This window comes from Pararge aegeria, chromosome 21 (assembly GCF_905163445.1).
Source record: "Pararge aegeria chromosome 21, ilParAegt1.1, whole genome shotgun sequence".
NCBI classification, from domain to species: domain Eukaryota; kingdom Metazoa; phylum Arthropoda; class Insecta; order Lepidoptera; family Nymphalidae; genus Pararge; species Pararge aegeria.
The window spans coordinates 2,565,291-2,579,869 of record NC_053200.1 but is presented as its reverse complement, the minus strand read 5'-3'; the positions used below and the strand labels follow the sequence as shown (position 1 = coordinate 2,579,869).

The 14,579-nt window shown below is 36.5% G+C and overlaps 2 protein-coding genes across 3 annotated transcripts; one reads left to right on the top strand and one right to left on the bottom strand.

The window, feature by feature from the left end:
• The first annotated feature begins 1,029 nt into the window (after positions 1 to 1,029).
• On the top strand, positions 1,030 to 6,380 carry LOC120633003. Its single transcript, XM_039903023.1, has 2 exons — positions 1,030 to 1,510; positions 5,622 to 6,380. The coding sequence occupies exons 1-2, from the start codon at positions 1,324 to 1,326 to the stop codon at positions 6,233 to 6,235; spliced, it is 801 nt and encodes a 266-aa protein (XP_039758957.1). The 5' UTR covers positions 1,030 to 1,323; the 3' UTR covers positions 6,236 to 6,380.
• Positions 1,792 to 6,785, bottom strand: LOC120633002 (protein ALP1-like). Of its 2 annotated transcripts, XM_039903022.1 has the most exons (3): positions 6,716 to 6,785; positions 6,374 to 6,490; positions 1,792 to 5,301 (listed from the first exon to the last, which is right to left on the bottom strand). In XM_039903022.1, the coding sequence occupies exons 1-3, from the start codon at positions 6,760 to 6,762 to the stop codon at positions 4,422 to 4,424; spliced, it is 1,044 nt and encodes a 347-aa protein (XP_039758956.1). In that variant the 5' UTR covers positions 6,763 to 6,785; the 3' UTR covers positions 1,792 to 4,421. The 2 variants fall into 2 exon arrangements, with proteins under 2 accessions (XP_039758956.1, XP_039758955.1); XM_039903021.1 differs by lacking the exon at positions 6,716 to 6,785 and having other exon boundaries at positions 6,374 to 6,693.
• Positions 6,786 to 14,579: the final 7,794 nt, after the last annotated feature.

Genomic DNA, 14,579 nt, shown 5'->3' with positions numbered 1-14,579 from the left:
TTTAATGTGCGGCTTGACGTCAATTTATATTAATACTTGTCAGTGAAGCCTATTGAATGAAGCCAACGAGTGATGAATGAAGCGCAACGTGTTGGATATTCCCGCTAAATGTTGTGAAACAATAACATAAAAAGTTTACGGTAAATGCAAAACTCACCTTATTACAAACTAATAAGGTTTGTTATCAAGCATGTAAAACTACCGATGGACATCTGCCAGGGGTTCGGGAAACTTGCGAAATATAACAAATAAATAAAGGTGATGCAACACAGTGTAACTTGTATCTACCTGAAACGTTTTTAGATAGTGGATGTAAAAGAACTTGTCCTACAGGCTAAGCCAAAGTGGTAATAAGTATACGAGTACTCTATTCATTTAACTCTTTATTGTATACCACATCATATACAAAAATATAATAAAAACAGAAACATAAAGAAAGAAGTAGAATACAAGAGGCGGCCTTATCGCTTAATAGCGATCTCTGCCAGGCAAACTTAGAATTAGGAAAAAAAAGAAGAGGAGAATAGACTGCTGTCTGCTGGTGGTATAAATTTTAAAATGCATACATACGAATAACTACATAGTAATACATAAACTAGTGTGTACACAAATAGATCAAAAGTACATAATATAATTAAAAAGTATAAAAATAAACTAATATATATTCTAGCAACACATGCATATTTAAATACTTTAGCATACAATAAACATGAAAGTATATAAATAAATAATATATAAATACTAATAAATAATAAATAAATACTACGACAATACGATCATTATAACACATCGCCATCAAGCCCCAAAGTAAGCGTAGCTTTTGTTATGGGTACTGTGATAGCTGATAAATATTTTTTTATGAATATAATACACATAAATACTTATAATATACAGCCACATATATGCTATTAATAGCATGTATTCATCATCATCTTAGTAGATTATGATAAACTGAATGCTGCCAGCGACCTCGTTCGGTTTTGGAAAATCTCGCAAGAACCGTTTATTTTGAAACCCCAAATTAGAGCCAGTCCACACGGCGCGTTGCGTCAGCGTTGCGTCGACGCAGCGCTACCACTGCGTTGTTTTACATACAAATAACCAAGGTGTTCACACGGCGCGCTGCGTCGTCGCAACGCACACATGACGGACAGCAGCCCCCGAGACGAAGCGGGAGGGGGTTTACTCGTGCGACGTCGGAGCGTCAGCGCTCAGTTGCTTGTGCGTTGACAGAGAGGATACACGGAAGCTCATTTCGTTTTACGTTTACGTTTTTGTATTTAGTTTTATTTGCAGGGTAATTAGTTTTATTTGCAGGGTAAAATGAATACCATTGAAGAAATTGACATAGATTACTTGATTACATTGATACAGGAAAGGGAAATTATATGGGACAAGTCAAACGTAGATTTTAAAAATAAAAATTTAAAAACAAAAGCCTGGGAAGACATATCAAAAGTTTTATTTCCTGATTACGAGAATTTCACAGCTGAACGAAAAAATAAAGTTGGTGAGTTCACAGTACAGATATTTATGTTTTTTTTATTTAAGAGGGCTTTCAAGATTTTCTTGCACCGCCAATTCCGCGATCAGTACAAAATTGAGTAGTCCACTTGCAAACCACGTTATGTTAAAAAAAAAACATTTTTTATCCAATGGCGCCAATCGGTTAAGGATTTAAAATATTAACGTCAGCATTTAATATACTGTGTTAAAACTCGCTATGATAAGAATAAAATGGGATTGAAATCTCAATACTTTTGCAAAAGTCGTTATGTTGATCGGCAGTCCACTTTCAAAAATCGCTAAGTTTGTATTAACTTGCAAACGACGCTAAGTTGCGTGGTGACTTTTGCAAAAGCCGCCATCTTGAGTGCCAGTACGCATAATACTGTCGAAGTGCATGCACGCGTTGCTTTCTTCAGATACTGCAGGCTTTTAAAAACGAGGTATTTTCTATTAAAATTATCATGGAGTATCAAGAACAAGAAGTTGTTTTGGCACCAAACAGAAGAGGACGTAAAAAGATAGCTGATAAATCTACATGGAAGAGAGAACTTGAGAAGTCGAAACGGTAAGATTATTATTTTATGGTTACCTTTTGTAAATAGGATAGATACCTGGTTATTTGCTGGGGATTTTTTTGCTCTATTGTTATTTATTAATGTGCCTATCTGTTTTGTTTTAGACATATGCCTAAGGGACTGCCAGTTATACCACAATGTGTACATGGAAATTCAAAACAGGGATACAAGTGTAACGACTTAACGGTTCAAGACTACAGTAAATTTCATCGGAATTTTTATTCAACTTCAGTTAAAGTCACCCAAGATACTTTTTTATTAAAATACTGTACAGCGCAAACTCCTAAAAAAGAAGGAAAGAGAAAATCCCAGACTATATGCTATTTTATACCAAAGCACGAAAATTTGGCTGGAAGACGCCGCGTCAAATTAATTAAGGTGTGTCAAAAAGCAATGACCACAATTCTGGGAATCTCTAGGGACAGAATTCAAAGAATTTGTAAACAGCATTTAATCACGATGGCAATGCCGAAAGAAAGAAGAGGAGGTAATAGAAAGTCCAATCTGTATTCTGATCGCACAGAATCCGTAAAATCGTTTATAAAGGGACTTGAAGCTTTGGAATCACATTATGTTAGAGGAAGATCTACTGTGCAATATCTGAGCAGCGATCTAAGTATAAAAAAATTGCATAAACTTTACAACGATGACGCTCAGAATGTGTCAGTGAGATATGAATTTTTCCGACGTATCTTTAACAAGTACTTTAATTTGAGTTTTAAGTCTCCCGCTACAGATGCATGTTCTAAATGCATTCAATTAAAAGAAGTTATTAAAAGAGAACGCGACACAGCAAAAAAACAGCTGCAAATAGCTCAGCTTCGTATTCACAAGCTAAAGGCCAAATGCTTTTACACTAGCCTCAAAACACAAGGCGACAACGAAATAATTTTCTCTTTTGACTGTCAAAAGAATTTGGTTTTACCAAAAGTACCAGACCAGAGTGCCTACTTTAGCCGACAATTGTATACGTATAACTTAACAGTATGTCAAGGGCCATCTCGTGGGGCTCAAAACTGTTTAAACACATTTATTTACACGTGGTTGGAAACTGAGGCAAAGAAAGGATCTAATCAGATTGCTTCGGCGGTATTTCATCGGCTAATGAATACCAATTTTGAAGACACTGTTAGTCATATTAAATTATTTTGCGACGGTTGTGGGGGGCAAAATAAAAACTCAATCGTTTTGGGAATGTTGGCATATTGGCTAAAAACAAAAGCTCCACGTCACATCAAGAAACTTACGCTGATATTCCCTGTAGTGGGGCATTCATTTTTGCCCCCCGACCGTGTATTTGGAAATATCGAAAGAGAAATACGTCCTTTAGAAGTCATTGTGGAACCCCAGACATATTTTGATATTTTTAAAAAGTATGGTACGGTTCTCAGACTAGGCAGCGACTTCCATTTTTATGATTGGAAATCAAGCGTTAAAAACGTACTTAAGTTACCTGGATCTTGGCACTTTCAATTTAATGCCTCTAAAAGATTCTTTTTAAGAAAGGATAAAAATAATAGAATTGCCATTAAAGGGGAACCTAATTATGTATCTGAGGTAATAAATTATGGCAACGTTTGCAAAAGAGGCAAATCATTCGAAAATATTGTGCCCGTTATGATGAATGTTGGAGTTCCAGTAAAACCAGTAAAGTTAAATGATGTGCGAAATCTTTTGAAAAAACATTTCGGTGAAGATTGGGCTTCTTACGATTATTTACAATATTACAATTTTCTTCAAGAAGAACCAAATGAGACTGTTATAGAAGAGACTGATAATGAAGAAACCATAATACACGAAGAAATAGACTTAAGAGTGTAATAATAGATAAAAATTGTAATTTCTTAAGAGTAGAGGAAAATAGAAGCTTATATTTGATTATTTCAAAACTGCCTATGTTGATTGCATACAACTGCAAAACTATCTATGTTAAAAAATCTTTTGCAAAACTAGCTATGTTTAATTTTAAAATGCAAATTAAATGATTATTATGAAAGAGTGATTTTATTTGCTAACATAATTTAATTCGATGTGCTACTAAGTTCATGTAATACACAAAAAAATGCATCTTAATATCGTAATTTTAAGTCTAAACATTTTAATTAGTTTTCTCAATTAATTGCTGCATAAACTTAACGGGGTTTGAAAGTGGACTACTCAATTAATATCTCGACACTCTAAAATTTTAAAACTTAGGGAATTTAGATTAGCGTGAGTACTATTTTATTACTTAGCTCAAAACTAACCTAGACTACGCTGAGTAGGTATAAAATATTATTTTTTTACTGATCGCGGAATTGGCGGTGCAAGAAAATCTTGAAAACCCTCATAATACAATTATACCTTATTTAGCTGCCAAGGCAGAGTTCCTCTAGTCATAAAATAGGTCGCATATTGCTGTCTTATGACATTCGGTGCTGTCTGTTCTTCATGTACGGGTTGTATTGGGAGAAATTCATCAACACTTATAGCAAATTTATCTCTTTGTCTAAAACCGTCTCGATCAGCGACAAAATTGTGTAATACACAACATGCTTTTATAATGTCAGTAGCGAAGTCATAGGACACGTCTATCGGTCTGTGAAAAATGCGCCATTTGTTAGCCATAATCCCAAAAGCGCATTCGACATATCTTCTGGCTCTGCTTAGACGGTAATTGAAAACCTTTTGTTGTAAGTCGAGATTTTGACCGCCATATGGACGCATAATATGTTTGCTCAGTCCAAAAGCTTCGTCACCCACAAATACATACGGGGTTGGTATATTGCTACCAGAGAGTGGCTGGGGTTGAGGTAGTGGTAAGTTGTTGTTAATCATTAGCTCGTACAGTTTAGAATTTTGTAATATGGTTGAATCGCATTCTTTTCCGTATGCACCGATGTCGACAAATACGAATTTGTAATTTGAATCCACAATAGCTAGCAACACAATCGAAAAAAAGGCTTTATAATTAAAAAAAAGTGAGCCACTATTTGCAGGATTACACACGCGGATATGTTTGCCGTCGATGGCACCAACACATTGAGGAAAATTTGCCTTTACATCAAAACCCCTCGCTATTGTTTGGAAACTTTCAGTTGTCAGTTCAGGGATGTTGTCTCGAAGAAGATTGGTCCATATAGCACGACAAACTCTTTGTATTATATATGCAATAGTAGATTTTCCCCGTTTGAATTTGAAATGTAAATCAGTTATTGAATTTCCACTTCCTAGGTATCTGAAAAGAAAATAATTATTATAATATGCATTTATGAGATAGATAGATACCCGAAAAAAAATACTGACATATTCAGACATCGATAGCAAATAACTTTCTCTATGTAACCAATTAATTCTGGAATCGCGAAAAAAATAGCAGCTGTTGCATACATTTTGATTCAGTAGGTATTGCTTTTTGTATGTAACAGCTGTTATATTTTCACGATTCCAGAGTCGGTCACATAGTGTTTGTTAACGATATCTGAATATGTCATTAAATTTTATCGAGAAATTCACTATGTATAAATTATTAAATCATGTTTACTATTGGTTTTGCAGGTAATGATTTAATAAAAAAATGGAGAAGTGTAAAAGATAATTACTTCAGATATTCAAAAAAATTAAAAGAAGCATCAAAATCGGGCTCGGGCGCTACGAAACTGAAGAAGTATCATTTATACAATCAACTCCTTTTTTTGAGAAAAGTGGAACAAAATGCCACCGAATCTAGCTTAGACTCGCCTAGAGAAATCAACAATGAATCTACGTCTACAAATGATGACATTACCACAGACAACACTCCGCGCTATGTTCCAGTCGCGCGCAAAAGGGCAATGCAAATGGATGAGTTTGAAAGAGAAGGACTAAAACTTCTCAAGGAGCCGGAAAATCGCCATATGTCCTTTTTCAGAGCTATATTGCCATCTATTCAAGAATTTTCCGACCGAGAAACTCTCCGTTTCCAAAGTAAAGTTATACAAATTATAGATGAAATGCGGTATGGACAAACATCATCATATGTGAGTGGCCCATCAACGTCTCACCAACCACCATATGGGTATCAAACAGCAAATTTTCAAAGTACATACATTTCTGATTTTAATAATTCAATTACATCTCCAGAAACATCTCAAGCAAGTGAAGAAACTGAATACGATTTTTCTAATTTGTAATTACTGGATGATATCTCTCTTAAATAATGTCTAAATTTAAAATTATGACAATTGCTGATTATTTGTGAGTTGATTACTAATTAAACAAACCAAAAAAACTGTTATATTTTTATTACTTAAATATATTTATATAGTTACCTTAAAGTGATTCCCAGCATTTCTACTGGTTCCACTGGATTCCTCATATTAGTATAGTTTTTTCGTATGTGTGGTTCTAAGGACTTCAATAAACATTCGAAGCTGGATACACTCATTCTAAAAAAATTATAAAACTTCTTTTCGTCTAATAGCAACTCCCGATATTCTAAAAAAAAAAACTGTCCATCACGATTTCTTAATGAAATGAAAGGACTGATCCAGTACCGTCTTGTGATCTTGCGTCGATTTCGGCGGTGACGTAGTAATAGGAGCAATGCTAGACGTCTTTTCCGATCCATGATTTGCTATAGACTGACTGCGAATTTTTTTCAAAATACTTGCCGCAACTGTGCGTCGCCGCTGCGCCGACGGAACGTTGACTGCGTCATAGTAACGCTGCAGCGCCCGTGTGGCCGGCTATGCGTCAAAATATTTGCGTTGCGACGACGCAACGCAACGCAACGCGCCGTGTGGACGGAGCTTTAGCGGATTGGTAGTTCAACCCATGTTGAACTACCAATCCACACTTGACTAGCGTGGTTGACCAAGATCCTTTTAATTCTGAGAGGAGTCTAGAGCTCTGCAGTGGATTGATATTGTAGAACCGCAGTTCAATAATTATTGAACTGCGGTGGCAATGGGCGGGTTATAGATGGATAACGAAAGATTATGGGATTGAATGGAAATTGCAAGCCCACGTCAAGATCCTTTAGGTTCGATTTCGGGATAGGGCAACATTTTAAAACAATTTTTTTTATGTCAAGAAATACCATAACCCACATTTACATTTCATCAAAATTAGGTTCTTCATTTTAATTTTATTCATACATAAATCGCGACCTAAAATGTTGCGTGGTGGCTTTATGCGCTTTTCTACTTCAACTTGTTTTTGCAACACACACATCGCCTTCTAGCCCCAAAGTAAGCGTATAACTTCATTGATTTACTATTCATAGCTTGTGGTATGGGTACTAAGATGACTGATGAATAGTTTTATGAATAATGTACATAAATACCTATAAAATACAAATAAAAAAAAGTTAAACTAAGTCATTTTGACTTATCAGGGATCACGATGTATTCCATAATATATTACTAAAAATTATACCCAATATTTGCGTTACTTTGCCATTTTTTAGTCGAGATTTTTTTTTAGTCCATTTAGTCAGAAATAACTTCATGGATTTATTAATAGAATATCTTTTAATGAATATATGTATGTATACCTATATGTATATATCTTTATTTTATTCAACCCGGAAGGAAGTGATTTCCACGTATTCTTCGGCTTACTTTTTATGTGTTTGTTTGAAGTAAATGAAATGAAATATGTTATTTGAACCTTACTTTGGAATAAGTATTCGGCATTCGGACTCTTATCCACAATAGGTGCACTATTGTGGATGAAAGTTTGTGTTTTTGGTGTATTAAAATTGTACAGGGACGAAGTCGCCGGCAATCGCTAGTTTAAGTATCAGTATATGGAAAACATAGATTCCCCTTTAACTAAGCGTAATTACACTCGAAGTTAAGCGTAAAAATACCCGAGAAGTCTTATTAGGACGTGTTAAAGTGGCCAGAAGGGAGGGGAACTGGCGTAGGGTTAGAATTGTATTTAAGGCACGAGAGCTGCGTGTGGCTGCAATAAACTTACCACTTGTTCGTTTTGCAAGCTATTTGCGTATGGAGTACGCACGATTTGCTATAACTTACTATGCTCGTAACACAACTTACGTGCAAATCTGGGTAGATCCCCATATATTTCGTATTAGAAGCGGTGATAGCCTAGCGGGTAGAAACTAGACTTCACTTTCGGGGGGCCGAGTATAATACCATTACACAACTTAAACTTTTCTAAGTTATGTGTGTGTTTTTAAGCAATTAAAATATCACTTGTGTTAAATTAAAGTCGGTAGGGCCTATTAAAGAATACGTATTATTAATACAATCTATTTAGCAAAGTCAGAAGAGGTATATCTTTCAGAGATCGTTTCGGAATCGCAAAGGAGAAGACCAGTATTCCCCAAATGGCTGCTCTCGCTTCTGTTGTTCCGATGATGCGAGTCGCTTAGTTTTTCACACAAGACAAGCTGCCAAAGTGGCAAGCATCGCTCGTCGCATATGCACACGGATTCGGTGTTGCTTCAATGGTGAAGGAAAACAACATGAGTCTGCATGCCTGAGTGTTCTCCATAATTATTTAGATATTACTAACATTGTCATTTCAAATTATTAGTTAGTACAGGGGATTAAAACCGAGACTTTTCTCGGTCCTTATTTAAATCAAAAAGCACTAAAGACATGCTGGTAGGTCCTGAGAGTTTCCAATATCCAACTTATTTTATATCGATGACCTCGTATTCTGTATCTGAACATGCTAATCTGTATTTTACCTGTTCTGCAGTTTGACGGAATATTTGTAATTTATCTAACTGTAATTAGTAATAAGTAAAAATGAAAAAAAACCCACGAAACAGTTGTCAATGGTGAAATAATTATCGCTAGTGACGCGACGCCTTGTTTTGAATTAGTCATATATCTGTTTTGATCTTATACTAGCAACTGTCCAAACTAATTTTAAAGCTGTTTTATTTTTTTTAGCTTTATTCCAAATCGGTAGTTTCGCGAGAGTCCGCGATAAATCAGATGGCGCCACGGGCGTGAGTCAACGACGCCGGCGCATTAAGCGTGACTTTTTTTAGCTAATTATAGTTACAGTTACTGTGGAAGGGTCAACTGTCAATTGTTTCGAAGAGCTAAGAACTATATAAAAACATGCAAGGCAGACTTTGGGGACTGTCGATATAATTTAAAACTAAGGTCTTTGTACCTACTTTTGAGAAGGGATGAATGAGGAAGAATGAGAAGGGTTGTACGCCGTAGTCTACCACGCTGGCCCAGTGCGGATTTGTAGACTTCACATGCCGCTGAGATTTATGGAGAACTCTGAGGTATGCAGGTTTCTTCACGTTGTTTTCCTTCACCGTTCAAGCAAGTGACATTTGAATTGCTTAAAATACAAACGGACTCCGGAAAGTCCGGAAAGTCCGGAAAGCGCGTGCCGGGGATCAAACTCGCTCTCTACGAAAAGAAAGCCGAAGCCTTACCAGGCACATATACAGTATACATATAGCTCATCGGATTATGTTCACCCAAAAAAGTACACATATATACACAGTAGGTAATAGGTATACATATAGCTCATGGAAAGCGCTCGGTGAGGATGACGAGTGTTCCATGATTTTTATTCACCGACAATTTGCTCAACGCGCCCAAAGAAGATTTCACTTCAAAAATATGTGTTTACCTTACTATACATATATGAGCTTTTCTGGGTAAATACTACGTACGTTTATTTCGGCCGCCGCCGCTTGGCAATGGATTAAAACTTCATTTAAAAAGAATCACAATATTAGGCAGTAAGCTTTAAAAGTAGCAGCGTAAGGTCCAGTGGTGGTCCAAATGGTATATATATTTTGTACTAGGAAAAAAACTAGATTTTTGAAACATTAAATTAGTTCATCTCGCGTTTTTAAGTACCTACCTACCTACTTTTGTAGCATAAAAAAAAAAACAAATATACCTACCTCTACTTCAAATTTCAGAGCAGTGTATCTCCTGATAAGGTACTGTCCCTTTGTTACTTGTAAAAATATCTTCAAAACTGTGTTTGTGAACACATTAATGGGTTTTAGTAATAGTGCACATTGCAATATGTAACGCATTTTTATTAGAACACTTATTTTGGAGAGACTTTAATGAGCTTTCAGTCTTAAAATTAAGAACTTGCTTCTATATTTACGGGCTCTGTTTGTTGCAGAAACACGCAGCGGACGAGAAGGAGCGTCTATCGAAACTAAGATGTTAAAAAACGCCGCCAAAAGGGGGTTTTCAAAGCATTGTATCTTTGAAAAGGCGACATAATATATTTTGTACTAGGAAAAAAATGATATTATTGAAACATTGAATTAATTCATCTCGCATTTTTAAGTACTTACTTTTGTAGCATAAAAAAATTTCAAATACACCTCTACTTCGTGTATCTCCTGATAAGGTACCTACTGAGTTTTTTAACATCTTAGCAGTATATAAAAGAGATTTTAAAGAAGCTGACGATAAACCGATATATTCCTATTATGTCACAAACAACTATGGCATAGGAAATCTCATATATTTCAATATTATTAAGGTTTTACATAACAACCCCGATGCGCGACGTTATTAAACTCGTGACGTTTCCATGGGGTTAGTGTCCCTTACCATTTATCAACAGTTTTCGAATCAATCGACACATAATATGTCGTTTGCAGTTCTTGCCGTACGACTGGAATTCTCTTCCACACAATATTCTGTATAATAACCCATCCCCGAGTGTGTTCAAGTCAAAGCTGAAGCTGCACTATCTGGCTTCTTATTATTAGTATATGTATAACTTTATTAGTATATCTTTCATTCTGTATTTCATATATTGTTGTATGTTTTTATATATTATCGGTTACATATTTAGTATAAATACTAAATTATACTAAATATGTGCATATTTATGGTATCTCGGGCTTCTAATCGAATCAGTTGTTTCTTTTTTCATTTCATTTCCTTTCTATAAGTACCTACTCAGCTAGAGTAATCTTCAAATTTACCCAGGTTCGAGGGTTTCTGGAATTGTCCTTGTACAAGGACAAACTTATACTGTCATTTTTATAGTAATTTTAAATTTTTGGTAGTAAATAAATTAATATATTGGTTGAGCTAATCATCATCATCAATACCTATAACCGTCGGGAGAGGCCTTTAGTCCACTGTTGGACTAAAGGGTGGGTCATGGTCCGTAAATCAATATTATTAAATAAATAAATAATATAAATAAATATACTACGACAATACACACATCGCCATCTAGCCCCAAAGTAAGCGTAGCTTGTGTTATGGGTACTAAGATGACTGATGAATATTTTTATGAATAACACACATAAATACTTAGAATATACATATAAACACCCAGACACTGAAAAACATTCATGCTCATCACACAAACATTTTCCAGTAGTGGGAATCGAACCCACGGCCTTGGGCTCAGAAAGCAGAGTCGCTGAAAACTGCGCCAATTGGCCGTCGTAATCGTATTAATATTATAAATGCGAAAGTGTGTCTGCTTGTCAATTCTTTATGCCCTAACCAATTTCCCATCGACTTGATTTCTGGGGTAGCGTAATTTGAAAGGATGGAGAGTAACATAGGCTACTTTTTATTTCAGGAAAACTAACGGTTCCCACGGGATTGGCAAAAACCATAATAAATGCGGACTTCGAACGCGGGCAACAGCTATTTATTAGTATAAAAAATAACCACACCGCACCACACCGTAACTGTGTTCTGGTCACGACATTCAGACCAGAACACAGAAATGCTTTCTGGCGACAGAACGGTGATGGCATTCAATCGAGTTCCCGTAGTAAGGAACACCCCAACCCTGGTGGCGGCCGAGGCGCCGCAACGTCGCGCCGTCCGGCGCCACTCGCTTCCCGACTCCAGTAGGTACACTCCTACGTACAGACAGCACACTGGACCGTTTGTATGCACTACACTTGCCATAGAGTATTCGTACTTCCATAATTATTTATTCAAGTTTCAAATTAAATTACAAAATTAATAATAATAATATCTAATAATCCCAACTTAATATTATAAATGTGAATGTAAGTTTGTATGTTACGCTTTCACGCGAAAACTACTGAACCGATTTTAATGAAACTTTTTATACATATTCTTGGAGGTATTAGAAATAATATAGTATACTTTTCATTGAAAAAAAATATACGTAAGATAAAAAATTGTAAGAGAACTATGGGTGTAGACTATACATACGCTGCCTCCCAAAATTACGCGAGCGAAGCCGCAGGGCACATCCAGTACTGATATAAATTACCTACAGGACTATCCTGATCCTGGCTAATAATCCTGATATTGTGATAATGGACCGGGCACAGTCTAGGTTGTTTTTGGTGGACCTCACGATTCTGTATGACGAGAGTCTCGTGAGAGCTGAGACCTAGAAAAAACGTAAGTATATTGATCTAGCTTACGAGGTTACCGCCATGTGGCACGTGGCGTCTACTTGTTTGTTTTGTTTTTAAAATATCTTTATTAATTAAATAGTTGTATTACAGTTCATATCCTAGTGACTAGCCTAGGTTGAACAAATCAATAATATACTACTTACAGTTTAGCAGGTTACAACACCTTTTTAAAACTTTACAGCATATAAACTAAACATTTTTAACAACTTATTGAGCCACATAACAGATGATAATAACTTGTTTTACGTAGAACTTAGTACAGACGTACGTTTATTAATAAAAATTAAATTTAACTGTTAAAGATATTAATCCTATATTTATAAATTAAACGAGGGTAGCACTCGGAACTATGCAACAGTTACGTACAAAGCATTCACTCAGTCGTCGAGAAAGTAGTGATGTGGTAGTCGGTACCGATTGTACTTATCTAGCTCACAAGGTTACCGCCATGTGGCACGTGGAGTCTACTGAAATCACCCCTACAGTTATATCTGCAAATGGTTTAATCCCATTTAGCCTAGCACACCATTTAAGGCGATTGGGGTTCCGTGGCAGCTCACTAGCAGCCAAGGTGCAGAAAGTGGTGTTGCTGAACTCGGCTAGGATAGTCCGCCGATTTCTTAGCCTGACGCCCTGACCCCCGGCCCTCTGGTCTCTCCGGCAGGGGTGTAATCCTCCGCCCGGTGCAATTATGTATTTATGTAATGTATATTTAAGTGTATTAATTTAATATTAATGTTGTTTTGGCTATATGTATTTATTTTGTACACTGGCGTGAGAGTAAATCTCGATAATAATAATAATCATTTATTCAGGCTAAAAACAATGGATACAAAAATTACATGAATGCCCTAACCTCTGCGGAAGGAAAACCTGTGTTACAAAGGGTGCTTGTTTATTTTAAATCTATGTTTCATAAAATCTACATATTATAACAATTTAAAAGGTAAAAATAAAAATTAAATTATAAGTAAAGAATAAATTGTGTAGGTCCGGATGGGGTATTATAAAGGTGCGTGTGTGTTTGTGTGTGTGTGTGTGTGTGTGTGTGTGTGTGATGAACTAATTAGCATTTCAGCTTTTGGACGTCCAACACTTCCACACCTTCTCTTCTCGTCACTCTATGTCATCGGTCCATCGGTGCTGGACAAGTCCCACATTACGCTTGCTTGTTCTTGATCTCCACTCTAGAGCTTTTCTGATTCAACGGCCATCGCACTTACGACCAGCATGGCCTGCCCATTGCCATTTTAATTTGCAGATAGTTGGGGCTATGCCAGTGACTTTGGACTGCGGACCTCTACGTTTCTAATTTTATCCTTTAGGGACACTCCCAAAATAGCCCTCTCCATAGCTCGTTGAGTCAGAGATCAGTCCATTCGTTAGCCTCCACGTTACAGCGCCATAATTACTAGATTCATCATCATCATCATCACATCAACCCATTACCAGCCCACTGCAGAGCACGGGTCTCCTCCTACAATGAGAAGGGGTTAAGGCTGTAGTCCACCACGCTGGCCCAGTACCGGGATTATTTACTACGACAATACACACATCGCCATCTAGTCCCAAAGTAAGAGTAGCTTGTGTTATGGCTACAGAGATAACTGTTGAATATTTTTTATGAATAGTATACATATATTCTTATAATATATAGATAAACACCCAGACACTGATAAACATTCATTTTCATCACAAAAATATTGTCCAGTTATGGGAATCGAACCCACAGCCTTGGACTCAGAAAGCAGGGTCGCTTCCCACTGCGCCAATCGGCCGTCAAAAAGGATAGTTGCCTCTACGCACCTTTGAGAACATTCTGTAGATCTCTCAGGCATGCAGGTTTTCTCACGATGTTTTCCTTCACCGATGAAGCCGATGAAGATATTAAAATCACTTGATTTTAATTTCTTAAAATAAAAGATAGAGGTGCGAGCTGGGATTCGAAGTCGGCCCTCCGAAAGTGAAGTAGAGCTTCTACCCAATGTACTAAATTAAATTAAAAAAATATGTGATTAAAATGTAGGTTATGATCGTGACAAGACCGGATTTGATTTTAGTATCATCTTTATCTACCCACTACCGGCCCACTACACGGCGCGGGTCTCCTCTCAAGTCTCAGAATAAGA

Bases quoted from the DNA above. Each gene is read 5' to 3' on its own strand.
- LOC120633002 (XM_039903021.1), bottom strand. From the start codon at position 6,672: ATGGATCGGAAAAGACGTCTAGCATTGCTCCTATTACTACGTCACCGC. The intron at 5,302-6,373 runs GTAACTATATAA...TTTTCTTTTCAG, and splicing joins ATGCTGGGAATCACTTTAAG to ATACCTAGGAAGTGGAAATT.
- LOC120633003 (XM_039903023.1), top strand. From the start codon at position 1,324: ATGAATACCATTGAAGAAATTGACATAGATTACTTGATTACATTGATA. The intron at 1,511-5,621 runs GTGAGTTCACAG...TTGGTTTTGCAG, and splicing joins TGAACGAAAAAATAAAGTTG to GTAATGATTTAATAAAAAAA.